Genomic DNA, 19,358 nt, shown 5'->3' with positions numbered 1-19,358 from the left:
AGATGGTAAGCTTGAGCCCTCATCGACGCATCTTTCCAAGACGATGCAGTCTGCTGACCTCGACGTTTTCCGCAGGGTCAAAACCAGTCCGGCATGGGCGGCGGCGGCGCCGATGGGAGAGATGACAAGGACAAGAAGGTATGATATGCTTCCCTCGGGTCTGACCCCGACATCGTCACAAACGCCAGATCGCTGATCCGCTCTCCCACCAACAGAAGGACAAGCCCAAGTACGAGCCCCCGCCACGACCTACCACCCGCATCGGCCGCAAGAAGAGAAAGGCTGCCGGCGCCTCGGCTGCCGCCAAGCTCCCTGCCATCTACCCCACGAGTCGCTGCAAGCTGCGTCTGCTGCGTATGCAGCGCATCCACGACCATCTGCTGCTCGAGGAGGAGTACGTCGAGAACCAGGAGCGCCTCCGCAAGGCCAAGACCGCCAAGGACAACGCTGCGCCTGCCGCTTCCGACCTCGACGCTGCCACGGACAGAAATGCCGACGAGCGTGGCCGCGTCGACGACATGCGAGGCAGCCCCATGGGTGTCGGTACTTTGGAGGAGATGATCGACGACGACCATGCCATCGTCTCGAGCACAACCGGCCCCGAGTACTATGTCAGCATCATGAGTTTCGTCGACAAGGACCTGCTCGAGCCGGGTGCCTCCGTCTTGCTGCACCACAAGAGCGTCTCCATCGTCGGAGTTCTCACCGACGACACGGACCCCGCCGTCAACGTCATGAAGCTCGACAAGGCACCGACCGAGTCGTACGCGGACATTGGTGGTTTGGAGCAGCAGATCCAGGAGGTTCGTGAGTCGGTAGAGCTGCCTCTGCTGCATCCCGAGCTGTACGAGGAGATGGGTATCAAGCCGCCCAAGGGTGTCATTCTCTACGGTGCTCCCGGCACAGGCAAGACCCTGCTGGCCAAGGCCGTCGCCAACCAGACCTCGGCCACTTTCCTGCGTATCGTGGGCAGTGAGCTTATCCAGAAGTACCTGGGTGACGGCCCTCGGCTGGTGCGGCAGCTCTTCCAGGCCGCCGCCGAGAATGCTCCCTCCATCGTCTTCATCGACGAGATCGATGCCATCGGAACCAAGCGGTACGACTCGACCTCGGGTGGTGAGCGCGAGATTCAGCGAACCATGTTGGAGCTTCTCAACCAGCTCGACGGTTTCGACGACCGTGGTGATGTCAAGGTCATCATGGCCACCAACAAGATTGAGAGCCTGGACCCGGCCTTGATCCGACCCGGTCGTATCGACCGAAAGATTCTCTTCGAGAACCCGGACCAGAACACCAAGCGCAAGATCTTCAACCTCCACACCTCCAAGATGAGCCTGAACGAAGACGTCGAGCTGGACGAGTTCATCTCCCAGAAGGACGATCTGTCTGGTGCCGATATCAAGGCGATCTGCTCCGAGGCTGGTCTGATGGCCCTCCGAGAGAGACGTATGAGAGTGCAGATGGCAGATTTCAGAGCTGCCAGGGAGAGAGTCCTGCGCACCAAGCAGGAGGGTGAGCCCGAGGGCTTGTACTTGTAGGTGGTGGACTTGGACAAGTGTACTCTAGCGTTATGGACAGGCGTGGACGTGGAGGAGGTGTAATAGATGAGCGCGATGTTACCAGTATTTGCGTATCTTCCCAAGATCACATGTTGAACCATCGCCTATTTACTTCAGGTTCTATGATGAGTAGGCCCGCTCCTGGTGAGACATGTACCAGGCATTTCAGCCCCTCAGCTCCTTCTGCATGCTTTGCAGCTCGCGAACGTCGCGCAACTATCGTGACTCTTGACTTCACATGGTTTCGCTCGGCAAATTAACTGGGAGATATGACTTGCAAGAACGAAATGTCTAGAATAGTATCAAGAAGAAGCCGTATCGGTCTAGCCTTCAGCCCGAATCGCTGGGCTCCGCCTCGCCTAGCCTCGACCTGCAGCTCGGCAGGGGACCAAGGCGACTTCTAGCCTGTGCTCCGCCCCGTTGTGGCGATGACATCAGTCGTCACCCCTCCCGCCCTCTATCCTGCAACTATCCAGGCGGCCAGCCCATTCATCTCGCCGCTGCCATGGCGTTCGCTGGTGGCAGACCAATGGGTGTGAGATATGCACCCGGTACGGGCCCAGATTGCCTTGGGGTAGCTCTCGGAATTGATTTCAGCCACGCCGGTACGCGTTGCAGGGTGCCATATGATGTGAGGGACTGCGGGCAAGCTGCAGGCAAGCCTGACAAGCTTGCTCCATGCAGGGTGGCAGGTTTGCTAGTATATATCCAACTTGAGCTGGGCCATCTACACTTCATTTCTTCTGTATATAATAATTATTCACAGCTTCTCCGAACAGATTATTTTGAATCTGTGCCTTGAATCACACACCCTTCTAGACTTCATTCACTCTAAACTCATACTCAGTTCTGAGCCCATTAGTATCACACCTTACTTCCTCATCTTGACCCGCAGCAACCCAACGGTACTTCTGTAGACAGTCTCGCAACCTCAAGCAATGAGCGCACATCCAAACCACCCGACCGGTACGTCCGGCGGTAACCCGGACTACTACGCCGAGACATCCAGCGTCGCCGGCGCCGGTCCCTCCGAGCTCTCAGGGGGCACGCCTCCGCATCACCCAGCCGGTAGCCATGCAACATCTGCCGCAGACCAGCCGCCTCAGTACCAGGACCAAGTCCCTCAGTATCAGGAGCAGGTCTTCCCGCCACCACCTCCGGGTCCGCCACCCTCAGGGGGACAACAACACCAACCGGCGCACCAGGACTACTACCCGCCGCCTCCACCTGGTCCGCCGCCAAATCAGACGTATCAGGCCTATCACCCTCTGCAGTCTCACCCCACGAACAATGAGACACTGCCCGGCTACACGGAAACGCCGGGTCTTCACGTCCAGGGCGACGAGAAGCTACCCGTCCTCCCACCACGCCCGGGATCACGGCCTGGCTCCAGCCAAGGTTCAGCTCCGTACTTTGCACCGCCTCCCACAGCAGCCGAGGCAGGTCCATCCTCAGGAGAGCACCATGCGGCACAGGCCAGCGCGGCGACTGCAGCCGCCGGTGCGCCCGTAAGCGGCAGTGGTGCCACGGAGGCCGAGGGCGGCAAGAAGAAGAAGACCTTTGGCGAGCGCTTCTACGACTGGAGCGTCAAGGCCGGCGTGCCCATCAACAAGGTGACCAACAAACTTGGCTCCGAGGCCTTCTGGCCCACGAGCATGGACAAGGAGTGCGACAAGGCGGCCCGGATTCTCAAGTCGTTCTGCAGTATGTGACCCCCCTGTTCATAGGCGATATTTCCACGAGCAAAACCCACTAACACACTCCCCAGAGGACGGCTTCTACACCACACCCGCCAACCACCCGCCCCCGTCGCCGGGCCACGCCACCAACCCGGGCCCGACGCCCAACCCCAAGGCCAAGACGCTGGTCAAGGTGCCCGCGGCGGCGCTGAAGCAGGCGCGCGGCCTGGCCGTCTTCACCGTGTTCCGCACGGGGCTGCACATCAGCGGGGCGTCGGGATCGGGCGTCGTGGTGGCGCGGCTGCCGGACGGCTCCTGGAGCCCGCCCTCGGGCTTCCTGGTGCACACGCTGGGCGCGGGCTTCATGGTCGGGCTCGACATCTACGACTGCGTGTGCGTGCTCAACACGGACGAGGCCGTGCGCGCCTTTACGCGGCCGCGCCTCAGCCTGGGCGGCGAGATCGCCGTCGTGGCCGGGCCCGTGGGCGCCGGCGCTAGCCTCGACGCCGCCCTAGGTGCCGGCAAGCCCGTCTGGAGCTACATGAAGTCCCGCGGCTTCTACGCCGGCGTCCAGGCCGACGGCACCGTCATCGTCCAGCGCCCCGACGCCAACGCCGCCTTCTACGGCGAGAAGGGCGTCACGCCCGAGCGGATCCTGCGGGGCGAGATCGCGAGGGGCAGCAGCAGCAATGCCGCGCCGGCGGGCGGTGCCGGTGTCGGTGCCGTGGACAATGCCAAGGGCGAGGTCGTCATGTGGCCCCAGGGCGCGCGCCACCTGGTCGAGGTGCTCAAGAGCGCGCAGGGCGAGAAGGCCGACGAGAGGGTTGTCGACGAGGTCGGCACTGGCCCTACGCCGGGAGATCTGGCGGGCACCGATGGCGTTGCGCATGAGAAGGAGAAGGAGGGCGGGCTTGGGGGTGGCAAGGGGAGTGTGAGGTACGCTTGAGACGGTGATGAGAATACATGAGGTGAATTGATAGGATTGGCCCATGAACTGGGTTACGAGAATAATGAGATAGCATGCCCTGAGTGTTGATCCATTGGGGATATGGGATAACCAGGAATATTCAGTGTAATGGACGAATAATCACAAACCTTTCCAAGTGCTTCGTTGGGAACTTCATACAGTATTGCTAACACAAACCCTCATCTTTACTCAGGATTGAGGGCTGTAGTCTCGTCCATCTTGAGCAGACATTTCTCCTCGTCATAGTCGTAGTTTCCTTGGAGATCTCCGTCGCATTCTTGGCAAACACCACTCAGAGTGTAGATGTCCTGACCGCACATGTATGTCCACGTGTCGGAACACAGACTCGCAGATTTCTTGCATACAGAGCACGCTGAAGGCAAAGAGGACATCACGATGCCTACCTCCGTATCAACCATATGCTTAAGGACGTCGGCCAAAAATTCCTTGTGCTCAAAGAAAATCTGCTGGAAGGAATATTGCCGGATCGGTCCAAGGCGCGTGATGCTCATGAAGAACAGCAGGGCTTTGCGCAACAACTCGGCGGGGTATCCGTCGTAACTGTAAGCTCGTTGGGCTGCATTGAAGAACTGCTCGGTGAAGACCTCCGGCAGTATGAGATCCTCGCCACTGTATGTTCTCGTCTTATCTGCTTTGAATGTTTTCGCATGAGTGACGAAGTGATTGAATAGCGTGTTCTTACTGACGAATGCCGCGACCTCGATGACATCGACACAGGTGGAGATGATGGTGTCCTCACTCATCAGTAGACGGGCAAGATGTGGGGTAACTGTTGAGAATGGTGAGCAAAGTGATGCAGCATACCTTCTGGAACCTTGAGAGCAGCTCACCTTTCCCGGTGTAGAGAAAGTAGAGAACCCAATCGACGTGCTCAGGCTCCTGGTCTTCAATCATGAGTAAGGGGATGTCAATCTAGCCTCCTCGAGCTCCCCTTTGAAGTATCTGCTCTTGCTCTCGAGGATGAAGGTATGAAGCTTCTAGTATCTGTCTCCTGCCATGACTTTTAGCTCTGACGGGGTCGACGCACTTGGTAGTCTGAAATAAAAAACTTCATATGAGTGAAGAACTTTTGCACAGTTTGTTTGGGAGCTGATACTCACTTGACTGCCACCCGTCCATCTTGTGGTGTCGTATTCTTCACCACTGTCCCCTAGGCATGGAAGCGTCCAAAAAGTGAGATTTCACAAGGGCAAATTGGAGACGTGCAAGGGAATCGATTCCTTTGTTCTTATGCTGTATCGAGAAACTCCGTATGCTTCTCGTTGGCTACTCAGGCTTTGTCTACAAGAGGCATGTATAAAGTATCAGTTCCAACAAGCTGCGGCTAATGATGTCAACTGAGTAAAGCGGCCATGAGCAACTCCGACTATGTATGCCGAGAAGTTCATGCATCCAACCAACTTGAGTGCAAGCAACACTGTAACCCGTACGCGATAGCTAACGAGCATTGCTACGGATGTTGGTTGGGCTCAATATTCCTTGGATATTTACGGACGGCAAACCTAAGTCCCAACTATGTATCATCCCAACACTATGTTGGCTGGCTAAAGCAAAGGGTATCGCTATAAACATACATGAAGGACTGTTTTAGAAGATAACAGCAGCTGTTAGGCCCATAACCGAGAGTCCTTCGAAGGCAGAACAAAGAAGTTGGTCTGGTGACAGTGCTGCAGTCTGGTGACGATCATGTGTTGCTAGGGAGGAAATAATCAAGTGAAAATGCATATATATTCGAATGTCGTCTTGACTCTAAATCCTCTAAATACCTTCTGATCAATTATCAACTCTAGTCCCACTACTACCGATATCAACCTGCTGATTAAATTTGAGCAAACGAGCCAAGTAAGCAGCCCCATCCCGCGTGATGAAATCACGTCCATCATCCCCATCAACCTACTTTCTTTCACCCACACGTTTTGCGTCATATTCAACAGTGATTTTTATATAGAGGTCCCAACTCACTCAATTTAGCCCACAAAATGGCCGACTCCTTCAAGATAGCTCCTGACAATGATTCGACGGCGATGGAAAAAGCGGGTAAAAGTCCTCAAGAAAAGCGCGAGGATTTACAAAGATTGAAAGAGGATATGCGCCGAGAACAAGAACGCATAGAGAGAGAGCGACAGAAGACATTGCATAGACTTGTCGGCAACAGGAAGGAATGATCATTAGCGCGTTCCAGGAGAGTACCGTCCGACTTTTAGAGATGACTCACAAGTCGACTTTGGTGTTTCTTTACTTGAAAGGGGACTAGGGTATCATATGATGGGAGGGTTTATTTAAGGAATCAATACTCTCATTTGCTGGAAGGGAAATACCTACGGGGGACAAGACTTTCATTTGCTAGAACAGAATTACCTGCAGGCAACAAGACTCTCATTTCTTAAGGCAGAAGAATTTAAGGGAATTATGCAACAATTTGACAAGGTACTTGATACAGATCGTTCCTTGACAGCCTTCTTAGGCACTTCTATGAGGCTCAAGCAAATCTTAGACTGAACTATCCATTGCCGCCTTATGTCAAACCAGGCTATCCCGCGCCTTTTCGTACGAAATGATTTGAACTTTAGTGTGCTCAATATACTTGTCCAGTTCAGGATCTGTCTCGGCTGGTGCCTTAAGACCTTCAGAATCTTGTGGGTGGTGCTGGTGGAGAACAGCCCAGTAGATCGAATCGACACAGTCTGAGTGAGTTGCGGCATGATTGAACCAACACTGCTGACTCTTCCAGGACTCGAGCATCAAAGTTGAGAGTGGTTTTCCCCCGGTCCCAAACCCGCCCGATTGCTCTACACGTCTCATGGCGGCCAGGAATTCATTCAGAAAGGGCTCGTACTCTGCCAGAAACCAAGGGAAGTAGCCTCTTTCCAAAGTTGGGCCAGGCAGCACCTTATAATGCAACCACAAAGGCGGCTGACGGGCAAATTGAATGGGCATGGCGTTAGTAAACTCCCAGTCGATCACGCCAGTGACTTGGAGGGTATCCGGGTTAACGAGCATGTTGCGCGGGTCAAGATCTTGGTTAAAGGGAGCGAAGAGACCATCATCCTCTCCTTTGGTGAAATGTGGGATTAGCTGGGAGAAACCCTGGCGGGATTTGTATCGGAGCCGAGCGATCCTAGCAGCTTGTTCCAAATCAACGTCCTCCCCGCATTTAAGTTGCATAAGCCCCCGTGTTTCAGGATGCCATCCCCATGGCATATTGATGTTGCGGAGGCTCCAAAGCTCGTTGCGCTGTAAGGTCTTGACGAAATCAAAATAGTCGCTTGTATGCTGGAAGGGTTTATCCGGCCAATTACTGGTTGGATAGTCAGGAATGCCCAGAAGATGCTGATGCATATCCATGGTGAGCGGGCTCCCCTCAACAATGCATTGACCTGGTAATTGGTGTGTTGAGATAGAACCTATAGCTTCAAGAGGCAGCCGATGAAGCTGAAGATAGAAGGTGGCAATCTGTTCGTAAATGGTCGTACGCTTCGAGTTATTCGCAGCGTCTTCCCCTGGCTTCCCTAGTAACCTCAAAAAGGTACGCAGATTTTGACCTTGAATAAAATCCATTAAGATGAAGGGCAATTTGAGTGGCGGTACATGATCGTCGGCGCGCTTGCTGTGGTCATGCACGCATGGAATAGGGATCCGCGTACGTACCTTTAGAAACTTCATCCACGCAACCTCGTTCAGTACCTTCTTTGCAACGATAGCAGCCGGCGTGTGTCCGGGCTTTGGAATGCGGAGCGCGACGTCGCTTCTTGCTGAGAATTGAAATTGGAACATAATATTGTAGGAACCCTCAGCCGTGTGTACATGCTTTGCTCTGCCACGACCCGTGATACGATTGGCGACGAACCGTTCTAGCTCAGCAATAACACTTGGCCGTAGAGCAGACTGTCTCCAGGCTTTATATTCCATACTGCCCTCATCATAGTAGTGTCCATCATATGGAACTACAAGTGTCGGTGGGCTCGGTGGTCGGCCCACGGGTGAAGACATAGTGAACTGGAGTGGTGCTCCTGGGCCATATTCCCCAAGTAACACAACCTCAGCCAACGCAGTTCTCCTCGTCAGTGCCGACGAATTGAACGTACATTGTTCGTGTGGCCAAAATAGACGTATGAATCGACGGTCGCCAAACCGAACAGTCGTAAAATGAAGGCAAAAAGTGCGATGGTGTATTAAATTCTACGGAAAAGAAGGAAATTAAATAAGTGAAACGTGAAAAAGCACAGCCACTATTTCTCAACCACAATTCTATACCACGTCTCACCAGCCCGAGCTCAATAGTCAATGTAGCTGGCCTGGTAGTTCAGTTGGGATTTCACCATTGCGAATGGGGCGGCACCTTGATAATAAGTAGTCCTTATGGAGAATCCAAAACAGCCGCGGATAGGCAAACCACACAACTTGAAATAACGCGAAGTTACATTCTTGGCTACGCCAGTTGGTATGCCAGTTGGAATGACGTTGACGCCGTGGAGCCAACGCTTCATGAGGTTGGTGGCCGTGCCTCGACCTGTAGCGAAGGAAAGCGTTATACGGACCACGTTTAGATACTTAGGTACTTATCTCTCCCAGAATAGCCGAGATTAACCCGAGTGGTGCGTGTGCCTGGGGGCGCACCAAGATAGCTTATCACAGATAAGATAAGAATAGAGATACTGTAAAGACCTCCTGTCAGACAGTCAGGTGGAGATAGGTTCACAGCGACCTATCTAGTACGTCCTTTTTTTCGGTTCGGCCTCGTTGCCTGTTGATTGTGCTGTGCTTGTTCTATCTTGAGAAATCCCGCAGTCTCCATTCCGGACCGACTAATCACGTGACAGCTAGCTAGCATCGTCCTCCCTTATAGAATTGTTTAGGGTAGCTTTCGATATATATAAAGGGATTTTGCTACTTTTTCCCACCTTGGCCGCCGCCCCGTAACACCTACACCGTTAGAGTCCTCGTGCCGAAAAACTCGGAACCCAGCTGTTTTCGAGCCCGTACGACCGCCGTGCGTCGAGATATCGGACCTCGAAGTTGCCGTTTTTCGACCTCTTGGCGCCGTTTTTTACGAGTTTGCGGTGCTGCGCCACGAGGGGCGTAGATCGTGTAGCTCAAATAAGGCCCGTGCGGTGAGGTATTGTTAAAGGTGCCAGGAACGGATATACGAAAGAGAATAGATATACGAAGGAAAATATATACACAAAAAAGAATAGATATATAAAGGAGACTGGATATACGAAGGAAAATAGATATATCTAAAGATTTAGTATTTATACCCCGTTAGATATATACGCCCGTAATCCTGTTATAGAGGGTGGAGCAGCACGAAGCGCTGCGTAGCTCTCGTTTATAACCTTATGACTTTTGGACTGGCTGAGGCAGGTTGAGCTCTTCTTTCCTTTCCTCCCCGGCTTCAGAGTTTCGCAAAATTATAGGATTTGGGCAAAGCTTCAGCTTACCTGTGGTGCCGTGACAATTCAACTCGTTGATTGTAGCAGGCGCGCTCTTGCATGATGATCTACTTGGAACTAGATGAACTAGTGTGTATACACCGTGAAATGGAAATAAAACTTCTCAGCACGGGGGGCCAGGTAGATGCCAATACGAGTTGCACGCAGACGACGAATCATACACTTGATGATCCAGTAGTTTGCCTGCTCAAGAGACCCAAGAGTCAATTTCCGTCGACATCTGCACGTCCACTCCAAAAGAGTTAATCTGGTGAAACAAGTGCCTTCTGTGTCGTCCGAACACGTGCCGGCCCTTAGGCCTCCAGCCAAGAGGAGCCAAATGTCCGGCATCACATTCTTTTGCTTTTATATTCTATGGCGTTGGAGATTGTGTCACTACGCTGGAGCACGCATTTGCATCTCGTGGGCTATTATGCATGTTAACTGTGTGAATGTTCAAGCTCGCTATCATCATATCATCGCAGCCAGGGCCGAAGGACGTATAAATAGATATATTGGTAACTGGGAAATCCTGCCTTCTTAGGACAGTACTTTAAACGATACCGCTGACTCTTTTGAATTGACGGTACCGAGATACGACTTGTTGCAATCGAAAAGCAAGGCGTGGTTAAGAATGATTTCTTACCGTACAATCCATCTTGAAGATGTATCAAGTACGCATTTAGAAGGGCGTCAAATATGGGATTCAGATATACATACATACCACACCAGGTGACCCAAGTGACTCAATTGCCTTATCCAGCCTAACCACCAGCTGTTGTAGGTCATAACTACGGTACCGCTACCTGGGGTCACAGCTTGGGGCCGACCCGGCTGGGAGAGGTGGTGGTCAATGATCCGACTAAAGAAGGCCGAAGCACCCGAATCCGAGCTGTCTGCTTATTGGTACTATGTGCACTCATTACGGCTTGGTATTTGCACACATGCGGTCCATAGTCGAGGGATCACTGCTGCGGCTCATTCAGCCAGTAAGACAGTCGGAAATTAATCACCTGAAACATGCATAAGGAGCCATGTGTCGGCTCCTGTGCTCAAGTGCGCCCCAGACACGGACGGTGCAATTGGTCCGGCTCTGTTCATCTTGCAACTATGTCAAACGCCATATCACTTGGGGCCTGATTCAAGCCCATTGTCTGTTTGACATATGGTGATGATGCTCACACTCTGATCAGGCTTTACTAAAGTGGATAGAATTCTACCGTACGAAGAAGCGTGTTGAAGAGAAGATAAGCAAAATTTAAACTCCGCACTGTGAATATAATTTAGTGGCGCACCTATGTTTTCATGCTTGTAATGAATTGAAGACATCCAATTGTGCCAGCCAGACTGCAGCCGGTCCTTATACAGTCGCGATGTCTGGCTTTCAGAATCTGGTTGAGTGTTTGACATGCCAGCCTGCTCCGGAACCATCTACGAGCACTACTTGATGTGGCTTATCGATTTTTCGTCTATCTAAAGTTAAATACAGCGCATGTGTTGTACAGCTCGCTGTTGTGTGTGGGGTCGGTCCGCACTCGACCCTCTAGTGCATAATTAAAAGCAAGACATATGTCTGTCGCAAGCTGTCTATTGTTTGGCTGAAAGATTGCGGAAGTGGTACTTCTTGTAGTCTTATGTCTTGAAAAATTATGTTTGGTTAACGAGCGAATCTAAGCCGTAACAGGGTTTTACCTAAGACTCTTGGTGGACCTTGTTAGCTAGTGACACACTTAATATAAGTATCAACTTTCCTTATCAACAGCAGGGGACAAGGTTCTCAAACTCGTCATCGCTCATTATGCAGAATATCTTTTTTGTAGCACTCTGTGCTATCTCGGTAATTTCAGAGGCAGTGCAACGAAATCCAAACCATCAGGCAGACTACAAAGCTGCCAGAGTACTACAGCAAGGAGAAGACTCCAAGAAGCCATGTGGTATACGGACGATTACTTACCTGACAAGCTACAACCCTGCACATCGGACGAGTGCCACAGGTGATTCCACTCATACTACTAATGGCGTGGATCCTTACGAAAACGGTAAGTTGATGCTGACAATATGAGTATCGAACTTTCATCAACACGTTTCAGGTTACGGTTATGCAACATCATCTCACCCAGGGAACTCGGAGGTGTATTCTGCGAGTTCTCAAGTTGGATCCGTCTTTACTATTCGTCCTTATCCCTTCAAGAGCATCGAGGACCCTTATCAAACAGAAGGGCCCAAATACCCTCAGGGCATAGAGTACGTTGTAGGAACTGACGATGCTTACTCCCACTATTCTGGCCACTCCGCACATCCTCCACATGGTACTCAAGGAAATGGTGGTCATGGCATTTACCATACCAGTGAGAGCGATGAGGAACCTCTGGGGATCTCAACGATCCACGAGACCGCGACGTTCGCCACCTCCGTCCCCGTCACATTGGCGACTACGCTCACTATCACCACGGCCATTCCCACCACGATCTTCCAGAACAACACGGCAACTGTGACTTCATTTTCCATTTCCACATTTATCACGGTATCAACGTTCACAAGTATATCCACGTTCACGACGGTCTCACCGCAGACCGTGAGTGCTACTATCACTTCAACTAAGGAAAATGTGCCTACCTCCACGACAACTTCGTCCGGTTCTTCCATCGAGACGTTGTTGCCTAGTACTTCCGGATCTTCCACCGATACAGCTTCAACTACTACTTCCGAGACTTCTACGTCTGGATCCTCTGCACAAACTGTCTTGCCTGCGACTTCTGTGTCCTCTACAGAGACTGTGTCACCTACTGCTTCTGAATCTTCTACGCTCGAATCCTCTCTGTCCGAATCTTCAACAGAGACCGTATCGCCCACTGCGTCCGAGTCTTCCACGGAGGCATTTTCGCCTACCGCATCAGAGTCCTCCACCGAATTAGTATCCTCCGGCCAATCGACGTCGACTCTTCTACCGCCTACGACACTTGGGCCCAGCTCCACTGATTCACAAAGCGCAGGGTCGACCAGCCTCTCCAGCCCCTCTTCGACAAGTTCTATGAACCCTCTGAAGACATTTGATTTCTACGCAACGGGTACCTTGGGTGGTGCGGCCGATGGTCTCACACTGGGGCCTCAAATGTATATTAACCACAACGGCCCAGCAATTTTCCGCGGCGTTTCCGGTGCCAAAGGATTTAGTCTCGACCCTACCACGAATGAGGTCAGGACGACGTACTCAGACATTGCTCGGGTCAATCTGAAACTCTGTTGCACGTACAGCATCATTGGAAGTATTCAGGATCCTGCAACCTGCGATATATCAAGTTGCAACTTGAACAGCGCCGGAAAGTTACCATTGCAGTGCGCTCCAGACCCGAACACGGATGCACTGAGTTGCTTTCTGAATGTAGCCACAGTCGGCGGCGATTATTCAGTATTGCAGATCATCCCTTTTGACGACGAATATTCCTCTCAACTGCCTGCTTTTCAACTGGCTGTGGGCACCACCTTGGGTGCAGGATACAGCCCAGTTACTTTACGGACTCAGCGCCCTGCTGCGCCTTCATTCTCCTCATCATCATCATTGTCGTCATCCACAATCGGTCGGGTTGCAGAACCTACCTCCGGGAGTTATATCTATGCATTTGGCAGTGGCACTGATGCAGATCACCTGCCGCTGCAGCCTCAACTCAGCAACAGTGGACTTGTCGTGTTCAGCACGCGCCCAAAAACCGTTGTGTACCGCGTTGCGTACGGCGAGGGTCAGAGATCGGGAGTGCTACATGCATACAGCAAAGATGGTTCAGTTGATCAGCGCGTTTGTTGCACCTATGCGAACGCCGGCAATCCAGTTGATCCAGCCTCTTGCTTCATAGGAACCTGCTCCTTAGGCGGTGATTCTGTTGCACCTTTGGAGTGCACCAACTGGATAGACCCGAAGGGTCATTTCTTCTTCTTCTGCGGGGTAAACGCCACATCCATCAACACGATTTATGGCGTCCAGCAAGTTGCTCTACTTCCAGACGACGCTTTGCAGTTCAAAGTGGGTAGTACCCTCCAGCCAGGCAACAAGGATGTCACTTTGTTGGCTGACTCAAGTGGTCTATCGGCGTTCTTCCCTGCTTCTACATCCACGAGCAGCAGTTCCATGTCGCAAGTGACTACGCCTCCTTCTACCACCTTCGCCATTTTTGCCGCGGACACAGGTATCGACGCTGCTAACGGTCTGGCGCTGCTACCTCAATCAACTAATACTGGCGGTTCCATGGCGGTATTTGGCTCGTCAAACACGCCAGTGACGTATAGTCTGAATCCGGTTACTAAGCAGGTTAGTCTTTCGCCTGGCATCGATAGTAACCGGGATATCTGTTGTACTTATCGTTCCGACGTACTTGGTACTATCAATCCCGCTATTTGTTCCATCGCCACCTGTAGTCTGGGCGACACAGATACTGCCCCACTACAATGTAGTCTCGTCGCCGGAGGCAGTGGCGTGTTGAGGTGCTTTATAAATGCGATCTCGATCAGTGCTATATACCGCACTCCGCAGATCGCTGTCTTAGCAGACGGCACTTATCAACTGGAAATTGGCACAGCACTGGGAGCCAACAACTCGCCTGTGACCCTAAGTACGGTCAGGCCGACTTAGCCGACCAACAGCGAGACCAGTGTGCTCCTACATTATGAAGGAGGTGGCAACGGAGCACATTACGGTCGCACAGCTATCCGCGCCTTGTCACGATCTCACCATATGAAGGACAGAGTTCACGTCAAGACTCGAGATTAATCATCCCTACATCACTCGTATACCACGTAATCACCTCATTTACATTGTATAATTATACATTCTAATTAAGAATATATAATCATATTTATTACAGTATTATAGTTATTTTCTATGCTGCCTTGGGTATTAAACCGGCGTTTTTACAAGGTACGCTGAGATATAGATGTCGTTAGTGTTGGCGGTGCCTGTCCTCGCGCCTTGTCGTTTGACAATAGTACTGTAGGGGAATTCGGTAAGCGAGAGAGGATATCGGAAGGCCAACAGTGGTTAGCAAGAGGGCTCGCGTGACCGCAAACCTTTATCACAAGTTATATTCCCTCCATATGTTCCAGGTGCCGGGAAGGTGGAAGGCAAAGGGTTCAAACAGCTTGCCAAGGCTTGCGGCTTGCGCTAGACTTCAGGTGTGGTAATTTTCGCCACAGATTCCGCGAACATATGTGACATGTAAGACAGGGAGGACATGGCCCGCCAATGAATGGTAGTTCAGTTCCATCAGAGTTTAATAAGTGGTCTGACAATACGGTGCGTGCAATATCAACAGAGAATATTTTACATCGCTCTTATCTTTTGGATGTTTGTTGTCGTGATCCTGCGTCATCTCTCCCTCCATTCTTTTCGTCCAAGAGTGTGAATATGATGTATCCCTTATTCTTGACTGCTGCTTGCGGGCTAGTGCTCGCCGTGGCCAAGCCATGTTCGTCTCATGGCACTCATGAATCCCCAGCCGCATACCCGACCAAGATTTCCACAGCCCCCCATCCAACAAGCGAATCGATAACTAGGTAGGAAAATGAAGTTCATATTCACTTCCCCGCGTGACTTAGATATCAAAATAGAATTACTCCGTCCTCCTATAGCGTCCACCCAACCAGCTCATCGCCATCCTCACAGCACTCATCCAGCCTCGACAGCATGCAGCCCACGTCGCTGAGCACTTCAGATTACAGCAGCTCAACAATCTCGTCAGTCTACCGAATCAGCTTCCCTCTAGCTTTACGCACTAACACGACTTCGACTTGAAGCTCAACTAAAACCTCGGCCTCGGAATCTTCAACAACGGGACCCTCCGCCCCTAGCACGACGTTTGAAACATCGCGGCGAGTCCTGTGCCAATTTTCTAGACTGTAGAAATTTGTAGCTAACTCTAGCACAGTCCTACATTTACGAATCTGGTTCAAAACTCCGGCTTCGAGAATAATGGCGGCTCTCTCTCCGCGTGGGATACTGCCACGTCTACCAATTCCACGGTAGGCTCGTCATTCGCTGGCTTCACACAGCCTGGCAGTAACTCTGCCAATGCCGCACGAATATATGCTGCCGTTCTTCGTGGGGACAGCAACCAAGAGAAATTTGCGTTGATCCGCCAGGCACTGCCGGTAGTTGAGTACGTGATGTATAACATCTCGTACGACATGGCAATATCGGCTGTACCGCCGCCCGGAGTTCCATTCGCCTGCATCTTCAAAAGCAAAATCGGTGGACGTTATCTCGACGCCTTTAGACCAACGGCAACACATGGCTACCTGCCATTCAGCACTATCATTCCGTTCTATGCCGACAATCCGCTCAATCGACCTTACACCATTGAGCTGAGCGTCACGTGCATTAATGATGGTCCGTTTGAGGTGGAACTTGATAATCTCAGCGTGGTACAAGTGGAATAGCCATGTTGGACCAGAGGTGTTAGGTAATTGACCTTGGTTATCATCTTCAAACGGCTATGCGGGCTATGCGGGCTATGCTATGCTCACGCGCTTTCCTATGCGGCTCTCGGATGCTCAAGTCTGGGATGGCTTTGTGCCTACTAGAGAATTCATCGATGCAAGTGTGGATACCACATGCGCAGCTGTCTTGAAGTTCTGGTAAACAGATTGGCTGCCCTGGGCCATATCAGGGAATACGAGAACTAGACAACTTTCATCAAAAGCTCTTAAATTCGCAGCAGCTCCTACTGGCATTGAAACTAGCTATACTTGTACTTCTCCTAGACTTCGCGATGACCAAGCTAAGTGAAGTAAAGGGACACATGCCGTCGAGAAATCCCGGTTGGCCAAGCCTAACACGTCCAATGGCCGGTAACTCCTGGAGTGTGATGGGACCCACCAAAATCCATGCAGGAGCCGGCAGTGAACGTCATTGGCCTTGATAGGAATGTCCGAGCTCGAGCGCGGTACGCGACGGGTTATAGAGACTGGATCGATCTAAATCTACATGCCCACAACTTACGAGGTAACAGAGCCAAGGGGAACACCGAGAATACAATCGGTTGCTTCGGTTATGTGTGCCTCCTAGGCATGGCTACCGCTTCCTATCGTGGGGTGCAAAGCCGCACGTGCCTCGGTGCTGCGTATGCGTCCTGCCCGCACGGATAGTTACCGTGCGGGATGAGTGGGAGAAGCTGAGCTCTTGAGTGCCGGCAGTCGATGGCGCAAATGCCTCTGTTCAGGCTGCCAGCGTGTAGAAACGCAGCACCAAGGTCTCTCGAAAAGGAGACACACGTGGAGAGGACCCTGAGGCTACCGGTAGTTTAATGACATGAGATGAAGCTATCGTGGGAAACCTCTGGGGCTCGGCTGGAACGGGGCCATCGAGGGCGACTATGTTCAGGTCCGCCGATCGATAGTGTTGGCCGCTACGCCGGCTAGGCCCTCGCTTATGAGCTCATGGCCGCCCGAAGCAGCAAGACGAGCCAGGGGAAACCCAGGGCAGACCCAGGACGGACCCAGAGACCCAGCAGCCCAGGGCGGGCAGCCCCTGGATGCCCACGGATTCCCATGGATTCCCGCCGCGACCCCTGCCGAGAATCCTGGCACCACGAGCCACGCCGCCGGTGCGACCACGACGGGGCAACGTTGGCTGCTAGCGCGCCCGCCGACGACTGCGACGAGAAATTGCGCTGCAATGACTTGCATGCCATGGCGTCCCGATCAGGATGGGCAGACCTGCAGCCGGATTCCTGTAGGCTGGCGGCTGCAGTCGCAGTCATCAATGGCACAGTCGGTGGTGTGGTGAGATTTTCCGACCACGGGTCCTCGCCGTCATCCCTCCTCCTCTTCTTCCTCACTCGTTCGATTGATTGACTGATTGATCGTCTGTTTCGTTCGCTCGTTCGTTCGCGCTTTTGCCCGCACACGCCGTGCTCTCCGCCCCGGCCGCCCATCGTCGTCGTCAAGTCAAGTCCAGTTGGATGGCGCCGTGTCGCTGATTTCGCCCCCATCGACCGGTCGGACCGACGGCCCAGCGCAATGAAACCGTACAGGTCCTCCACCCTCCAGGGGCAGCCACTGATCCCGACAGCCTTCCCCTCGGAAATCAGGGCCGCAAAGGAGAAGGACCTGCACCTCCAACAAGACCTCAAGTCGCGGTTCGAGCTTCTGAACCTCAAGTCGCCTCGCTTCTCGTTCTCGTCCTTCAGCAGCCCGTCAGTCAAGCAGCCCGCGCCAGTGCAGCACTCATGGCTGCGGGATCCCACGCCGCCTGCCACGCCGGACCCTGAGGACGCCAGATTCCGCGGCGGTGACGGCCGATTTCCCATCCCACCAGGTGGCAAGAATGCCAGAGACAGATACACAGGCGGCAGGATATGCGGCCTGCAGAAGCGATGGTTCTGGGCGCTGATTGCCGTCGCGGCGGTCATACTGCTGGGCATGTGCATCGGAATCGGCGTGGGAGTCAGCCAGTCGAATAGCAGCTCGTCACACAACGCGGGCTCTGGCGTCTCGGCAAACAGTACAGCAAGCTCTTCGACATCGCCGTCTACGACGACCACAACAACGACGTCAACGTCAGCATCACCCACAGCCACATCGATAGGCGGCGTAGACTGCCCGGCTGGCAATGGAACGACTTACAACGTCCCCGGGTCCACCGCCAAGTTCCTGCACCTATGCGGGGTCGACTACAGCGGCGACAATGAGGCCAAAGACTTGAAGAATGTGCAGACGGACAGCATGGCCGACTGCATGATCAACTGCGCCGGCACCTCGGGTTGCACCGGCTGCGGATGGGGATACATCGACGGAGACTCGCTCTACGAGCACACGTGCTGGATGAAGACCGACCTCAAGACGGGCCACACTTCGGACTCGTCGTGGGCATTTGCTATTTTGTTGTAATAATACCTTAACGTACGTATGGCATGGGAAATGGCGTTTTCTCTCCTCCAAGCGGCGGAACCTTTGGTTGGACACATTCATCAAGCGATCTATTTTGTATTAAAGATACACACAGTGGGATACAGGCGAAAGAGACGGCTTTGGGCATAGCGCTGTTATGCGTGTTGATGCGAGGAATTGCGGGCAAGGTCGGAAAGCTCTAGGATACCCGATACAGAATACTACAGCCCCTTTTATGGCAGTTTAAACATGTACACTAGGACTGTACGTTTTCATCCCAATGTCAAGAGTGCTATAGTCAACGGATTGGTTGTTCTCAGCATGCCTGCCCTTGCGGCTACAGGCTACTTGATAGTGATACTAGTGAAACCAACGTCGGCTAGACTTGGCCACGAATATGACTGCTTTTGCCTAAAATGACCTGTCCTATATTCCAGCTGTGCTTTGTAAAGTTCATGGCCTCGGGCGGATACTCCTGTCCTATGGTCGGGTAGATAACGTCGCACAACACCCCCATAGTGACGTCGTGGTCGGGCTGTATGGACCTGAGCACGTCGCTGTTGTGCGCCGCCTGATAGAGCTCCCAAGCCTTGATGCTCCCGATGATGGACGAGACGGGCTGCTGGACTTTGTAACTTCCGTCAACTGGGCTCCTCGGGAGGAGCGTGTGCCAGTATCCCAACTACTTGCCTCAATCGCATGACAGGTGGCACGCGTCGTCTTCACTGCGTCAGGCACGAGCCGGAATGGATCGTCTTTCGCGTCCTGTGTCAGGGTGGTAGATGACTTCCAGCTGCCCGAATTCGCCGAAGAATGGAGGGAA

At 52.7% G+C, this 19,358-nt stretch overlaps 7 protein-coding genes across 7 annotated transcripts; 4 read left to right on the top strand and 3 right to left on the bottom strand.

Annotated features, from left to right (window-relative positions):
- Positions 1–2: 2 nt before the first annotated feature.
- On the top strand, positions 3–4,184 carry JN550_005441 (uncharacterized protein; the record flags this gene model as incomplete). Its single annotated transcript, XM_049317068.1, has 6 exons — positions 3–5; positions 76–138; positions 189–1,534; positions 1,860–2,094; positions 2,477–3,263; positions 3,328–4,184. The coding sequence occupies 6 exons, from the start codon at positions 3–5 to the stop codon at positions 4,182–4,184; spliced, it is 3,291 nt and encodes a 1,096-aa protein (XP_049172454.1).
- A 206-nt stretch (positions 4,185–4,390) lies between these two features.
- Positions 4,391–5,120, bottom strand: JN550_005440 (uncharacterized protein; the record flags this gene model as incomplete). Its single annotated transcript, XM_049317067.1, has 3 exons — positions 4,391–4,854; positions 4,909–4,995; positions 5,057–5,120. The coding sequence occupies 3 exons, from the start codon at positions 5,118–5,120 to the stop codon at positions 4,391–4,393; spliced, it is 615 nt and encodes a 204-aa protein (XP_049172453.1).
- A 1,626-nt stretch (positions 5,121–6,746) lies between these two features.
- On the bottom strand, positions 6,747–8,216 carry JN550_005439 (uncharacterized protein; the record flags this gene model as incomplete). Its single annotated transcript, XM_049317066.1, has 1 exon — positions 6,747–8,216. The coding sequence occupies one exon, from the start codon at positions 8,214–8,216 to the stop codon at positions 6,747–6,749; it is 1,470 nt and encodes a 489-aa protein (XP_049172452.1).
- A 3,240-nt stretch (positions 8,217–11,456) lies between these two features.
- Positions 11,457–14,282, top strand: JN550_005438 (uncharacterized protein; the record flags this gene model as incomplete). Its single annotated transcript, XM_049317065.1, has 2 exons — positions 11,457–11,697; positions 11,749–14,282. 2 exons carry the CDS (start codon positions 11,457–11,459, stop codon positions 14,280–14,282), a joined length of 2,775 nt encoding a protein of 924 aa, XP_049172451.1.
- A 1,050-nt stretch (positions 14,283–15,332) lies between these two features.
- JN550_005437 (uncharacterized protein) lies at positions 15,333–16,084 on the top strand (the record flags this gene model as incomplete). The annotated part of the gene is made up of 2 exons (XM_049317064.1): positions 15,333–15,382; positions 15,574–16,084. The coding sequence occupies 2 exons, from the start codon at positions 15,333–15,335 to the stop codon at positions 16,082–16,084; spliced, it is 561 nt and encodes a 186-aa protein (XP_049172450.1).
- A 989-nt stretch (positions 16,085–17,073) lies between these two features.
- JN550_005436 (uncharacterized protein) lies at positions 17,074–17,580 on the bottom strand (the record flags this gene model as incomplete). Its single annotated transcript, XM_049317063.1, has 1 exon — positions 17,074–17,580. One exon carries the CDS (start codon positions 17,578–17,580, stop codon positions 17,074–17,076), a length of 507 nt encoding a protein of 168 aa, XP_049172449.1.
- An 85-nt stretch (positions 17,581–17,665) lies between these two features.
- Positions 17,666–18,535, top strand: JN550_005435 (uncharacterized protein; the record flags this gene model as incomplete). The annotated part of the gene is made up of 1 exon (XM_049317062.1): positions 17,666–18,535. One exon carries the CDS (start codon positions 17,666–17,668, stop codon positions 18,533–18,535), a length of 870 nt encoding a protein of 289 aa, XP_049172448.1.
- Between the last annotated feature and the right edge of the window lie 823 nt (positions 18,536–19,358).

Source organism: Neoarthrinium moseri (genome assembly GCF_022829205.1).
Source record: "Neoarthrinium moseri strain CBS 164.80 chromosome Unknown scaffold17_Wmoseri_CBS_16480, whole genome shotgun sequence".
In the NCBI taxonomy this organism is placed as follows: domain Eukaryota; kingdom Fungi; phylum Ascomycota; class Sordariomycetes; order Amphisphaeriales; family Apiosporaceae; genus Neoarthrinium; species Neoarthrinium moseri.
Note: the sequence above shows the minus strand (reverse complement) of the source record. Positions and strands in the feature narration are given on the sequence as shown.